Source organism: Coregonus lavaretus, assembly GCF_964263955.1.
Source record: "Coregonus lavaretus genome assembly, chromosome: 32".
NCBI classification, from domain to species: Eukaryota; Metazoa; Chordata; class Actinopteri; order Salmoniformes; family Salmonidae; genus Coregonus; species Coregonus lavaretus.
Window position 1 is genome coordinate 26,285,465 of NC_140019.1, and position 15,647 is coordinate 26,301,111.

At 43.9% G+C, this 15,647-nt stretch overlaps 1 protein-coding gene across 1 annotated transcript in view; it reads right to left on the bottom strand.

The window, feature by feature from the left end:
- LOC311108006 (protein diaphanous homolog 2-like) overlaps positions 1-15,647 on the bottom strand; it is a 589,414-nt gene that overhangs the window by 386,622 nt on the left and 187,145 nt on the right. Inside the window, exons 8-13 of the mRNA XM_084150643.1 lie at positions 7,808-7,882; positions 7,625-7,694; positions 6,365-6,501; positions 4,486-4,594; positions 1,564-1,674; positions 135-247 (exon numbers count right to left, since the gene is read on the bottom strand). Coding sequence (XP_084006769.1) covers positions 135-247; positions 1,564-1,674; positions 4,486-4,594; positions 6,365-6,501; positions 7,625-7,694; positions 7,808-7,882 — 615 coding nt within the window. The remainder of the gene's footprint in view (positions 1-134; positions 248-1,563; positions 1,675-4,485; positions 4,595-6,364; positions 6,502-7,624; positions 7,695-7,807; positions 7,883-15,647) is intronic.

Here is a 15,647-nt window from a genome sequence, read left to right on the forward strand (position 1 = left end):
CCTCAAATCCTTCTCTAATGAACCCGACCATGCCGGCTTTAAACCTGTAAGCCTGGCAAGGCCCCCACAATACACTCATTTCCAGCAGCCCTTTTCCATGGCCGGTGCAGCAGCACGGGCAGACAAAAGGATATTCCATCTCGGCGCGGATGTCATCGAGGCGATGGGAGAGCTCAATGGAGTCCTCCTCCTTGTTCTCGTTGAACACCTTCAGTTGGATGTCCAGCTCCTCTGTCTCTTCCAGCTCCTGTAATTCAGAGAGACATGAATAGACTGTGGTAATAGTCAATAGAGGACTGAATGTATATATAGTATGGATTAAATTATACACAGTGTTATCAGAACGTAAATAAACCAAACCTAACCTGATTGTACTAGCCTATACTGGTTCCATTAACGGAGACCAGTGTATGCTGGTTTCCAAGTCACAGCTGTATGGGAACTAGGACACCCATTCCTCTCATTCCCTGCCGGCCTGGTATACCTGAATCGCCCAGCGCTCCACACCTGCTCCCTCCACGAGGGGCTATAATGGTGCACTTTACAACTTTCCTATGAATCATCGGCGTTAAGAGTTTACAGACGGCACCAGGCCAAATGTAACCCAATTTCTGCAGCTATCAATCACCTCGCTGCTCTTCGGGCATGCCATCCGTCTTGGGAAACGCCGGTTCGGAGAGGGAGGTAGCATGCAGTGCCACAGAAAGGAGAGGTCTCAAGGACTCTGGGCCAATAGCAACCTCTCAGTACTTTATCATAGAACTGGTTCACTTTAGCTTTCCTCTTGGTCACCTGACTGTATTGGCTCCACAACATTACACAATTAGTGGGCCCCGCCTCAGTTTAAATGCCGGCATTAAAGCGTCAAATGCGGCATTTATAAATGATTGTAAAGGAAACTCCATCATATCGGGGGGCAGATATGAAGATAATTAAACTAATGACAGCGATAATCAAGCGGAGCAGTCAAGATGACTTATTAACACGTGGCAAATTCCCCTCTGCAAATGAGGTCATGAGGGATGAGTGGATGCCGAGTGCAAGGATCTGTCTGCTGATTGATAATGATGCCATGGCGAGCTGTGATCAGTGAGGTGGTGCCTGCGGTGAGGTGAGCTAGAACGCTCCAATATAATAATGGAAGCAATGTGGAGGCGAGACAGAAGGAGCTTCGTCTCTCGCAGGCAAACAGGGAGAGGCAGGGAGGACTAGGGCCTAAGACTAACTGTTTAATGGGAGTTGGAGGGGTAGTCAATCATTCATTGTCCCAATTGGGAAATGTGTAGCGGACTGTTTCATCAGAGAGTTTCGGGTCCAAATCTGCCTCAACTCAGATGTATACATACAGTATAGAAGTATACAGGGATGTCCTCAGCTTCCTGTAATGTCCTTCATGGCCCCAAAAACGTCAATACTCACAGACACCATTCACTATACTCTCACTTGCTAAGAGAGGTTTTATGCATGTAAAACAACACACAGATGATATCTAGACTGCCAATTGAATGTATCTCTATGCCCCTGAAGGTGTGTTGACGTAGAGCCCCTTGTACTGTAACTCACCGGTAGGATCTTCTTGAGGCCACAGCGGAGGAACTCGTTTCGCAGATGTATCCTGAAGTCCAGATCGTCCGGAGAGGTGACCAGAGCGTTGATCAACTGCATGCAGGCCACCTGTTGTCCAGCACACACATGCCAGAGAGACTGTTAGAGAGAACGCATTTATGGCATTCATTCTACTTAACATGAAGAGTTAAGACAGGAAAGAGGAGAGGAGAGGAGAGAGGAGAGGAGAGGAGAGAGCAGAGATAGACCATAGTCTGATTCTGGTGTAGAGGCAGCAAAAAGGAAGTAGAGGGTAAGAGGAAGTGGAAAAGAGAAGAGGTCTGGGGAGTTTACTGACCAGATGTGCATTTGTAATTGATTTATTGGATTAGGGAAGAGAAGAGGGATGGGAGGATGGGAGGAAGAGGAAAATGCTGATGGGCCTTAATGGGCTGTAAGGTGGCTCCGGGGAGCAGCACCAGGAGAAGACGGAGTGTTCCTCCCACAGGCGGATCGATCAGGAGCTGAAGGTTCTCCGTGATTGGCATGTGAAAAGTAGCCTATAGAAAACCTCTATCGGCATGTTTGTGTTGGCCCACATCTTTTTTTTAACGGGTCGTAGTGAATGCTGTCGCTTGGCTGTTTTTCACACCGATTCCTCCTGTAGGTGTTTTTCCTGGCGAGAGGCTTACAGACAAACACACGCACACCCGCGCGCGCGCACACCCACACACAGGCACACACACACACACAATCATCACGCTAGCCCAATTCATGCCCTCGGAGAACGTAATTAGTGGGAATTCGCTTGGCGATAGGGAATAATAGCCATCTGGAATGAACAGCATTGGTTTGTTTTCGGTGTGTTTCCCCCCCCTTCTATAGCCGGGGGACAGTGGGATCGAACAGGTTTGTATTAATCCAGTGGAGTGAGGGAACCTGGTGTTATGGTTTATGGGGACGTGTCAGTGCTAATGGAGACTCTTTACATATGTGCCAGGCCTGCCACGCCCCGGGAAAGCAGTATGCTTAAGGAGAATTCCAAGGTTGTTCTGTGCTGCACCAGCCCTACTGGTGGGGTGGGGTGGAAGGGGATGAGACCGTGGCTTTGAGAACATGCCAATGGTGTCAGGCAGCAGCAACATAGCAGACATCAAACCGCTCCAATAGGACCTCCAGAGCCTTGGACCAAGAGCTGGGCATCCAAGCCTGAAGTCTACCCACCAGGGACGCTACACTGGAAGCCTCGCTGAAATGTCACTAACTTCACTCCCATTACTTTACTTCCATTTTTTTTCTTTCAAAAGGAAGAGAGCTATTTCGAGAGTTATTTAGTCTGGATGAGTGACTAGGCCCATAAAGCTCCCTCAATGTTAATTTTTTTTACTTCTATTGTACGAAGCAGACAAACCTCAACCATGTTTGTTGTGTGGAATTGGTTCGAGAAGGGTTATTGTGGTGCTTGTTTTTGGGGTTTAGCAATGGTGCGAGAAGAGAGCTCAGGCATCATGTGAGCCATGCTTGCCGTAGGAGGTTTCTGTCAGTGTAATTAAAAGTGGGACTGCTGGGACGGTTTAAAGTCGGGATGCATGCTGGCTTTCTCTCTGCAGCGGAGAGAGCAAAGCCCGAACCGCAGCAAAACCCATTTTAATCACATTAACAAAGTCAGGCTCCACAGCACCATCACAAGGTTTATAAAAAGTATTCTAATTTCTTTGAACCTTATGCATCAGCAAGGTAGTTTAATTTACTTCACAATTAGCGGTGGCCCTTTTCATTAGCGGACATTTTATGAAGGAGGAAAACAAGGCCAGCACAATCCAAGGATTTCTACCTCCCCTCCTTCCCCATCCTTCCTTCCCCTATCCCTCCTTCCCCATCCTTCCTTCCCCCATCCCTCCATCCCCCCATCCCTCCCTCCCCATCACCCCTTCCTCCCTTATCTCCATCCCATAGTCCCCCCCACCTACAAATAAAAAAAGACTGCTTGCAAAAAAGTGCCAGAGAAAGAAACAGTGAAGGGAAAACAACAGAAGTAAAGACAGGTATGTTGCTGCATGGTTGCCCTTTTCCTCTGGGTCCTCAGAGACCCGTCTCAACAACACTGAGAAAAAGCAGAAACATATTTGTTACGAGAATGGGATAAAACATCTCAGGAAGTCAACATCTCTCTTTTGGTCTTGTGTTATATTTCAGAGTTCTTAAAAGAGTTCTCAAAATAATCCTTAAAAGAGAGTAAAACAGTTCTGGTAGAGCTCCTCTAGTTAAGCGGGTGGTGTTGATTAGGCCAGGAGAGAGAACCCTTGGTTGACTCCCAGCAAACAGCTTAGGTGCCAGAGGTTGACAAGCAGACACAAAGCCAGGAGGGCAAGGGAGAGGAAATGTGTGTAACCGTCAACAGGGGCTGAGGTACAGTAGACCCCTGAGTGACAGAACAGTCAATTTCAACCTGGCCCTCCGTGTCAAACACCGGCTCCAAGCCAAGGGGCCATTTGTGAGAATGACACTGACTAGAGCCGAGTTCTCTCCATTGCACATGACATGACAGACCCTAATGATTTTACTTTGTTATGTGTGATGTGCATATTTGTGAGTTTTAAAAATATGTTTCTTTCCACAACTTGCCTCAGAGGCCTACAGGTTGAGGTCATAGTTAGAACTTGGAAAGGTTGATAAACATAATATTGATGTATGACTCGAATCCAAGCAGACTAGCATTGAAATAATACAGAAATTGCACCATGTGCTACTCCGTAAAGGGCAGGTTGAAAGAGAGTTGTGGATTGAAGTGGATATTTATGAGGTTCTAATGGAAAGATGTGAGAAAGGTGTACATGACTCAATGTCACGCATAAATCACACACTGTTGTCAATGGGATTTGCACGAAGTGTGAGTTTGTGACTGTGTGTGTGTGTCCAATAGGGGTTGTATATACTGACCTGGAGCTGTTGGGCCTCGTGATTCTCCAGTCCCTCCACTATCAGAGCAAATCTCTCCTTGTTATTCCTCTCCGCTGCAATTGTCATGGCAGCCAGGATCTTATCCAGGCTGAGAGAAAACAAAAAGACTGAAAAGTCAACAAACGCCTTTATCGCCCCACCCCCAGACATTTACTCACACCTCCACCTCATATATCATCTCATCTGTCCCCTTGTCTTCATCAGGGACGTTCTATGGGGACCCAAGACAAATTGACTGGCCTGAGTCATTATAGGTATCCAATTGATCTGCTTTAGTCTTCATTGATCTAGTAATGCTCAGAGAAAGCCTGTGTAGCTGATATCATCCATTGTAAAAGCTATTCATAATAAAATGCAGTTTGTGATGCCAGGGCAGGAGCAAATTATTGCAGGGAGAAGGCTACAGGACTCATTTATAAAAATACCTATTGTTGCGAAAGCTCACGGCAACATTGCTGAGTAATGATTTGGGCAATTTCAGACTAAGGCCTCACACTAAAAAAAGTTGTTGCTATGTGCCTGCACACAAGTAGGTGAAGATAGTTTAAATAGCCACTTTAGTAAACAGCAAACAAAAGTTTTTTGATGCCGAGCCACGTCTTTATCTGGCGTCGCTTTATCACGCCATCAGTCGTCGGGACCTCTCTCATCGGGGTTGGAAATGGTTTGCTGTCAAGCTTTTATATTCTATACACAGGAGAAGCACAACCGAGAGAGAGAGAGAGAGAGAGAGAGAGAAAGAGAGTGAGGGACAGAGAGAAAGAGAGTGAGGGAGAGAGAGAGAGAGCGAGAGAGAGAGAGAGAGAGAGAGAGTGAGGGAGAGAGAGAGAGAGAGAGAGTGAGGGAGAGAGAGAGAGAGAGAGAGAGAGAGAGAGAGAGAGAGAGAGAGAGCTCTTGTTTTATATTTATTTCTCAGCACATAATTTTTTTCTGATTCTCTCCTCTTTGCCATCCAGGGCGCTGAAGCGTTCACGGGTCCCCAAGGAGGGAGGATGGCTCACGACCCAGCCATGCCTGTGATCTTCCCCCCTCGCTCCAAAATAGTCTGGCAGAGGAGCAAAGAGAGGGAAGATGCGGGAGGAAACTACCCACCCAGTACCACCCAACCCTTTACTTTTTCTTTTCGGAAAGTGAGGCCTCAGCTCTATTTTCCGTCAATCAGCTGTGCATGCTTAAAGTGGGCTGTGATCATTGGGAGGATTGTGACAGTTATCTTCAACACACATACGCACGTGTGTGTGTGTGTGTTTTTTTGAAGTATATTGGAAATTGGGTATGAGGGCAGCTTAGTTAGTACTAGAAGATTCATTTCAGGCGAGTCATTTTACATTCCTAGATTAAACATAGCAGGGGCCAAAACCGCGGTCACACAGAGACATTCGGCAGGGGCTGATGTGAGAAACAGTTTTAACTAGATTCTCGTATTTGTCAGTTTGTTTATTTTCCTCCGCTGCATGCAGAGCTACTTTGAAGTCCCATTGTTATTTTAGTCCAGCTCAATACAAAAGAGCTCCCCTGGATTCAATTTATATTCTGTCAACCAAACAGTGTGTTCATGGTCAACAACACTGAGCACTTAAATACATTACACAGCCCAAACTGCTAAATCAGAACATGCTAACCGACAGAGCTCCGGTACATCTCAACGCCCTCGCTGCAAATGTAATATGAGAGCACAGAATATATTGTGCTAGGGCCAGTGACAGGTTGTCTACAAATGTATTTCCTTGATGTGATTATAGAAATTAGTGTTGCTAGGGGGAGAAGTGGTAATGAAGACAATGGCTGGCACTGAGAGAAGTGTGACATTGAGGATATTATAATGGTGGATTAGTGTTGAATGTTGCGGTGAACTTACATGTTTTCCTCTCCAATGATGCAGATAGCTGAGAGGATCTTGACAATCTCTGTCATCATACTGGTCTGTTTGGGGTCAATGGCCCTGGCCAGGAGAAGCAAGCTCCGCTCATCTCCCAGAATCCTTTGCAGTCCATACTGTAGAAGACGTGTAAGAGAGGAATAAAATAAAAAGTGTCCATTGGGAATAATTGAATGAGAGCATTTGCATTCATGGAGAACGCTCATGTACAGTTAAAAAAGGAACCACTACAAAGAACCTCTAATATAAGTAATAGTTAGCCCTAATGCTCTTTAAAGAGGGACATAAAGACCAAGAGAAAATGGAGAATATGATGTATTAAGCCAATTCAGGTCAGGGCTGTTGGGACAAATACTTAAAGTCCTCCCCTAACTTTAAATCTATCTATCTCGGACACAAGTAATGGGCATATTTGACCACATATGGGGATTTTGTTAAAGGGTAGCAATAGCAATAGCTCATCCATCCTTGAAATGTGCTATTTTCCAAAAATGAGACAGTGCTGCTTCCCAAAAAGGAATAATGAAATACTTGGAGTCAATGGGTTGAATATGGCAAATTAGCTGCGCTTTACTTGTCCACAATTACATTTAACATTTTAGTCATTTAGCAGACGCTCTTATCCAGAGCGACTTACAGGAGCAATTAGGGTTAAGTGCCTTGCTCAAGGGCACATCGACAGATTTTTCACCTAGTCGGCTCGGGGATTAGAACCAGCGACCTTTCGGTTACTGGCACAACGCTCTTAACCACTAAGCTACCTGCCGCCCCAATAGCACTCGTCACAGTCCATCCATTCTAGATAGGAAAAACAGCCAACCTGGTTTCACCATACAGGATTTTGAGATGCCTACATACTCGGTATAAAATGATATCCCTTTTCATTCATTTCATTTCTACCACTCTTTCAATGTGAATAAAACTGAATTATTTTCAGTTTTGCCATTGAAATTGAGGCATTGAATCTATAGAACTTCAGTCTATAGTTTGTAGCACTTCAAGGTGAATACAGAACCACCTCTGCATCATCCTGTCCTTCTCTTCCCTCTTCAAATTACAGTGAGCCGATGTAAAAGGCGGAAAAAAGATCACAATGATTGTTCAAGTGGTTGAGGGCCAACATTGGGTGCCAATTGAATCCTGATATATGGCTACCTGAAAACACTGAGGAATCGAGAAAAACCACTGAAAGTAAAACTTTTTGAATGAAAGCCTTGGACCAACCCAACCCGTGCAAACCTTATTGTTCATGAAGGCCTTGAGACACTGGATCAGTTTGTGCTGGTTCTTTTTGTCTATACTCTCTGGCCTGAAAAATACAGGAGAAAGGAGAAGAATGAGAATACGACAGAGGAGAATAGAGTTAGACAGTATTAAGGGCGTATTGAGAGAGGAGAAGTCATTGTAACGTGAGATGCTTACTGTTTCTTATCCAGCAACTTATCCAATGCATCCAAGAGGAGGCCCAGTCCTTCATGGCCAAAGTTGTTCACCCAGCTAGGATATAGAAGAAGAAAAGTCAGACAACATACATGGTCCCGTGCCAGACCAACAGATGTCCAATCACACATCAAAATAACATGAACAAGTCATTGGTGGTATTGGTTTCATTGTCTCTGAGGAAAACGATCATCTCCACAATATGATTGGATATGGAGAAAATCATTGTCTCTAGCACAGTCTCTATTTTTCCTGGTTATTTCTTTGGAGAATCTACTCATGAGACGTGGAATCGCAAATCAACACGGCCCTCTTTTTTGTAACACTAAATGCTCATTTACAGGCAAATGAAGAATCATCCATCCTATGTCCTGTGGTCTAGCAGTGTTCTTCTAGGCCCCACGCAGCCTGCTGTAGCAACGCAAAAAGATTAAGCAATGAAAGAAAGATAACACTGTAATCGATAATGGATCGCAGGAGATAATTGGCTATAAACCACAAAAGTATCTGGAGACAGCAAATGATCCAGTACAGATGAGACTGTTTGTCAGTGATGGGGGCAGAGGACGACCCCCTGATCACAGCCAGATTATGTAATTAGCATTACTTGTTCTCACCGCCAGACTGTCAATAAAACTAAACGCATTGAGCATTTTGTAGCGTTAAAGGGCCATAATTCAATGATTTATTCCGCCTTTTTGACAATGATTTAAAGCAATAATAACATGCATATTAATGTCATTTGTATTGAGTTGGAGAAGACCCCCGATTAGGGCCGATGCGTACTGCCCCGAGGCGGCTCTGCCGAGGTGAAGTGAGGTAGCTATTTCTCTGATCTGCAACAGAATTAATGGAGAATTACCTAGATTACCAAAGCCCTCCGAACCCATTCCTCAAAATGCATTACCGGGCCAAGCCCAACCCAATTTGCACCTTATAACCATTATGATGTAAAGTATAATGATCTGCTTTGCTAATAAAACCAAACAGCATAATGTTCAAAATGTATAACTGTCTGTTTATCGCAGCTGGCAGCTCATTGCACGCAAACACAGTTAGCTAAGCCCCGATAACAAAAATTAGATCTCGGGGACTCAATCTAGCCCGACTCAATGTAATGCACAATCACACTGCTGTTTATGACAGCCCAACATCAATACAGAGGGTAGGAACAAATGAGTGACGTGAGACAACAAAAGAGGGGGGAAAGAGGCGACATGGTTGATGGAGCACAATTAGGTAAATCCACAATCATTTTGTGTATGCTCGCTGGTTCGCCACTGTAGGTCTTATGCGAGAGTTAGGGGAAATTAAGCCAATATTTGTGGAGAGGTATTCTGATTATTACACGGTGCTCTGTGTAACCTGAGATCCAAGCCACCAATACCAGGTGGTTGTGTACAATGTCTTGGAGTGCAAAACAGGGGGTCGCAAAAGATGCCATGACACCCAAATGAGATGCATTGGGTGATCACGTTTGTAGCTCAGGTGGATTAAAGGTCATCTAGCCAGGCCTGATATACTGGACAGTGATGTGACACAATCTGTGTGGTTGAAATAACCTGTGTCTCAACACATCCACTTCTTCAACAAGATGGGAAGTAAACAAAGCAAAACAGCGCTACTTCACAGACAACACTGATAGATGAAAGCTTGTTAAGTTGAAGACGCCTCCCTTCCCTAGCATGTTGTCACAGGCTTTTATTGTTCTGAGGCGGCTATCTCTTCACTGCTGGGAAATCAAGCCGCTTTCATTTGGAGGTGCCTGAAGTGGATAAATAGTGAAGTTAGGTATGTCTGTCAGTCTGTCTATGTTGTCAATCCATCGGTCTGTCCGCCTGTTAAAGATGCAACAGCACAGTAGCCAAATAGGACGCTCTTCCCATTCAGCTTCCTCCTCTCCTCAATTTGTGGCCTGCATCCAAGGATCTCATTAACTTGAGGTGGAACTTGTTCATGAACAATTGATGGATATAATCCTGCAGTTAAGTGCCATCAAATCGTGTTACTTTCCACAATAATGTACATTCCGCGGGCAAAATGAAAAAGTAATGGTCTGCCTTAGGGAGCCATTATTTATGTGTACTATTTCTACTGGTTTGATTATGTTGTATTTATGTTAAGTGCCACAAAACCCAGAATGATATGAGATGATGTCACAGTCTGGGCCCAGAGCACGCATGCAAATGTAAACAAGGTGTTGATGATGCTTCTTTGTGCACGGCATAGACAGATATGAGGAATTTTCTGTCCGTTCAGATGTAAACAAATCCTTTCTATATTTCCTTTCATATCTCAGCCTCATAAATTTCCAAAATGTTGTGTCTATGTTTCACTACAACAAGAAAAGTTATTGGCAAGCAATAACAAATACTTCATCAGTCTTCAAGTTCCCAAATGGAAACATGTATACATCTGACCTTTGCTGCCACCATGTAGCTCACGAACTAAATGAAACAATTAGCTGCCGTTGTGGATCACAAGTACATTGAGGTAAAAGAGTATTTGATCCCTTGCTGATTTTGTATGTTTGCCCACTGACAAAGACATGATCAGTCTATAATTTTAATGGTAGGTTTATTTGAACAGTGAGAGACAGAATAACAACAACAAAATCCAGAAAAATGCATGTCAAAAATGTTATAAATTGATTTGCATTTTAAATGAGGGAAATAAGTATTTGACCCCTCTGCAAAACATGACTTAGTACTTGGTGGCAAAACCCTTGTTGGCAATCAGAGGTAAGACATTTCTTGTAGTTGGCCACCAGGTTTGCACACATCTCAGGAGGGATTTTGTCCCACTCCTCTTTGCAGATCTTCTCCTAGTCATTAAGGTTTCAAGGCTGACGTTTGGCAACTCAAACCTTAAATAAATAAATAAATAAATAAATATGCCATTTAGCGGACGCTTTTATCCAAAGCGACTTACAGTCATGCGTGCATACATTTTTGTGTATGGGTGGTCCCGGGGATCGAACCCACTACCTTGGCGTTACAAGCGCCGTGCTCTACCAGCTGAGCTACAGAGGACCAACAACAAACCTTCAGCTCCCTCCACAGATTTTCTATGGGATTAAGGTCTGGAGACTGGCTCGGCCACTCCAGGACCTTAATGTGCTTCTTCTTGAGCCACTCCTTTGTTGCCTTGGCCGTGTGTTTTGGGTCATTGTCATGCTGGAATACCCATCCACGACCCATTTCCAATGCCTTGGCTGAGGGAAGGAGGTTCTCACCCAAGATTTGACGGTACATGGCCCCCGTCCATCGTCCCTTTGATGCGGTGAAGTTGTCCTGTCCCCTTAGCTGAAAAACACCCCCAAAGCATAATGTTTCCACCTCCATGTTTGACGGTGGGGATGGTGTTCTTGGGGTCATAGGCAGCATTCCTCCTCCTCCAAACACGGCGAGTTGAGTTGATGCCAAAGACCACCATCTGACAACACTTTCACCCAGTTCTCCTCTGAATCATTCAGATGTTCATTGGCAAACTTCAGACGGGCCTGTATATGTGCTTTCTTGAGCAGGGGGACATTGCGGGCGCTGCAGGATTTCAGTCCTTCACGGCGTAGTGTGTTACCAATTGTTTTCTTGGTGACTATGGTCCCAGCTGCCTTGAGATCATTGACAAGATCCTCCCGTGTAGTTCTGGGCTGATTCCTCACCGTTCTCATGATCATTGCAACTCCACGAGGTGAGATCTTGCATGGAGCCCCAGGCCGAGGGAGATTGACAGTTATTTTGTGTTTCTTCCATTTGCGAATAATCGCACCAACTGTTGTCACCTTCTCACCAAGCTGCTTGGCGATTGTCTTGTAGCCCATTCCAGCCTTGTGTAGGTCTACAATCTTGTCCCTGACATCCTTGGAGAGCTCTTTGGTCTTGGCCATGGTGCAGAGTTTGGAATCTGATTGATTGATTGCTTCTGTGGACAGGTGTCTTTATACAGGTAACAAGCTGAGATTAGGAGCACTCCCTTTAAGAGTGTGCTCCTAATCTCAGCTCGTTACCTGTATAAAAGACACCTGTGAGCCAGAAATCTTTCTGATTGAGAAATGTATGACATTTTTGACATGCGTTTTTCTGTTGTTATTCTGTCTCTCACTGTTCAAATAAACCTACCATTAAAATTATAGACTGATCATTTCTTTGTCAGTGGGCAAACGTACAAAATCCGCAGGGGATCAAATACTTTTTTCCCTCACTGTATAGCATACAGTGGGGTAAAAAAAGTATTTAGTCAGCCACCAATTGTGCAAGTTCTCCCACTTAAAAAGATGAGAGAGGCCTGTAATTTTCATCATAGGTACACGTCAACTATGACAGACAAAATGAGATTTTTTTTCTCCAGAAAATCACATTGTAGGATTTTTAATGAATTTATTTGCAAATTATGGTGGAAAATAAGTATTTGGTCAATAACAAAAGTTTCTCAATACATTGTTATATACCCTTTGTTGGCAATGACACAGGTCAAACGTTTTCTGTAAGTCTTCAAAAGGTTTTCACACACTGTTGCTGGTATTTTGGCCCATTCCTCCATGCAGATCTCCTCTAGAGCAGTGATGTTTTGGGGCTATCGCTGGGCAACACGGACTTTCAACACCCTCCAAAGATTTTCTATGGGGTTGAGATCTGGAGACTGGCTAGGCCACTCCAGGACCTTGAAATGCTTCTTACGAAGCCACTCCTTCGTTGCCCGGGCGGTGTGTTTGGGATCATTGTCATGCTGAAAGACCCAGCCACGTTTCATCTTCAATGCCCTTGCTGATGGAAGGAGGTTTTCACTCAAAATCTCACGATACATGGCCCCATTCATTATTTCCTTTACACGGATCAGTCGTCCTGGTCCCTTTGCAGAAAAACAGCCCCAAAGCATGATGTTTCCACCCCCATGCTTCACAGTAGGTATGGTGTTCTTTGGATGCAACTCAGCATTCTTTGTCCTCCAAACACGACGAGTTGAGTTTTTACCAAAAAGTTATATTTTGGTTTCATCTGACCATATGACATTCTCCCAATCCTCTTCTGGATCATCCAAATGCACTCTAGCAAACTTCAGACGGGCCTGGACATGTACTGGCTTAAGCAGGGGGACACGTCTGGCACTGCAGGATTTGAGTCCCTGGCGGCGTAGTGTGTTACTGATGGTAGGCTTTGTTACTTTGGTCCCAGCTCTTTGCAGGTCATTCACTAGGTCCCCCTGTGTGGTTCTGGGATTTTTGCTCACCGTTCTTGTGATCATTTTAATCCCACGGGGTGAGATCTTGCGTGGAGCCCCAGATCGAGGGAGATTATCAGTGGTCTTGTATGTCTTCCATTTCCTAATAATTGCTCCCACAGTTGATTTCTTCAAACCAAGCTGCTTACCTATTGCAGATTCAGTCTTCCCAGCCTGGTGCAGGTCTACAATTTTGTTTCTGGTGTCCTTTGACAGCTCTTTGGTCTTGGCCATAGTGGAGTTTGGAGTGTGACTGTTTGAGGTTGTGGACAGGTGTCTTTTATACTGATAACAAGTTCAAACAGGTGCCATTAATACAAGTAACGAGTGGAGGACAGAGGAGCCTCTTCAAGAAAGTTACAGGTCTGTGAGAGCCAGAAATCTTGCTTGTTTGTAGGTGACCAAATACTTATTTTCCACCATAATTTGCAAATAAATTCATAAAAAATCCTACAATGTGATTTTCTGGAGAAAATAAAATCTCAATTTGTCTGTCATAGTTGACGTGTACCTATGATGAAAATTACAGGCCTCTCTCATCTTTTTAAGTGGGAGAACTTGCACAATTGGTGGCTGACTAAATACTTTTTTTCCCCACTGTATATGGTGTTGAATGTGTTTGCTGAGTGGTGTTAATCATATTCCTACAGGCAGATTTGGCTGGAGAGAATACTTTGCTTGTGTGCACCAGCCACAGCAACCGACCGACCGGAATTGTTCTGTGGAATCTGACACGCATTCAGTCTTTCTGTCTGACCAACCAGCTGGCCTGTCTTGTGATGCCTTTTATGCACATTGATTTCAGCCAGTGGCCCAACATTGTTCATTCTTGTTGTGTTATTTCATTGGGACTGGCATCGGGGAGTATTGTGTCATTGAGAGCTCTGTGTGAGAGAGCAATATCTTTCATATTGGATTACGGGCTAAGCCATACCGCTGTACCACTCTGCCACTCCTGACCTATTCAGCACTGCTGCATTTCACTTGAGAACTTGTGCTCTTAACAACAAATTGCTCTCGACATTATAACCTGAAACTGAGCACCGGGAGGCTCCCAGCCTTGTGATTCTGCATTCTGAAGGCTATAGCCATTTCCTCCGAATCAATGCAATGACTTACTGAAAGAACCAGAATAGCATGCCCAATGAGAATGATATCAAACACCCACACATATATAACATTGGAATATAATCCAAAACAATTGTATTGTATTTTATTTGCATACAAGTTTCTAATCTGGATAGTTATATATGGTATAAATACTAAGATGCAAATCAGTCATAGTGGTAACAAGAAAATATTGTATACCAATGACTGCAGTTAGCACGCAACATCTACATTTTGCTCTTTGGTCAGACGGAAGGTATTTAGTTCACATTCTCAGGAATTATAAAATTAGCATTTATCCTTTCTGACGCTGTTATAGCTTAAATAAAGCAGACACCAGTATCCTCAAGCAATTGGTTCTCAGAAAGGTTATGACCTTTGCAATAGCAAGAAAAGAGTGTTGAGTAGCTTATTAATGAGTAAAAATACATACATCTTTGTGAATAGGACTTAATGAATGGCCTTTCCACTCTCTGACCTTGACTTCCTGTATATATCCTCTGTCCTCTGGGCATCAGGCATATTACACAACACAAACCAGGAAGGAGAAAGGTCACAATATGAAATACCTAGAAGCATATGATTCATATAGAAAGTTGTGATCTCAATAGGCAATGATGGAAAGAATGAAGAGGGAAGGGTAACACAGAGATGGAATTGTGTGTCAGAGATAAGGGTGCCATTTGAGACGCACCACCAATCTTTTCACGTGGTTGTTTCTTCCTTTAGAGTGGATTGAAGTGCTCAGCTGTCACGACCACACACACCTCTCTAATGAAGTCGTACACTTGTACTCCCCTGCCTCTTCTGTCCTCTCTAGCAGATCAGTTTTGATGACGGGACATACATTGGATCCCTTGCCTGGCCCACCTGCCCTCCATTCAGATAGATATGTAGGAGAGAGGACAATAAAAGTAATTATCTTTTCTTTGAACACAGTGACAATGGGAGTGCCCGTACCCTGTAAAAACCACTGTCGAAACCCTCTAGAAACAACTTTTGAAACCCTGTAGAAACAATGTAGAAACCCTGTTGAAACCACTTAAGAAACCACTATAGATACCACTATAGAAACCCTGTTGAAACCACTATAGAAACCACTATAGAAACCACTATAGAAACCCTGTAGAAACCACTGTAGAAACCACTATAGAAACCCTGTACACAGGCTTCCTTCTTCTCACTCTGTCATTTAGGTTGATATTGTGGAGTAACTACAATGTTGTTGATCCATCCTCAGTTTTCTCCTAAGGCACTAAAGTAAAACTGCAAAAAATTTGGCAAAGAAATAAACTTTATGTCCTGAATACAAAGTGTTATGTTTGGGGCAAATACAACACAACACATCACTGAGTACAATTCTTCATATTTTCAAGCATGGTGGTGGCTGCATCATGTTGTGGGTATGCTATCATCGGCACGGACTAGGGAGTTTTTTAAGATAAAAAGTAACGTAATAGAGCTAAGCACAGGAAAAATCCTAGAGGAAAACCTG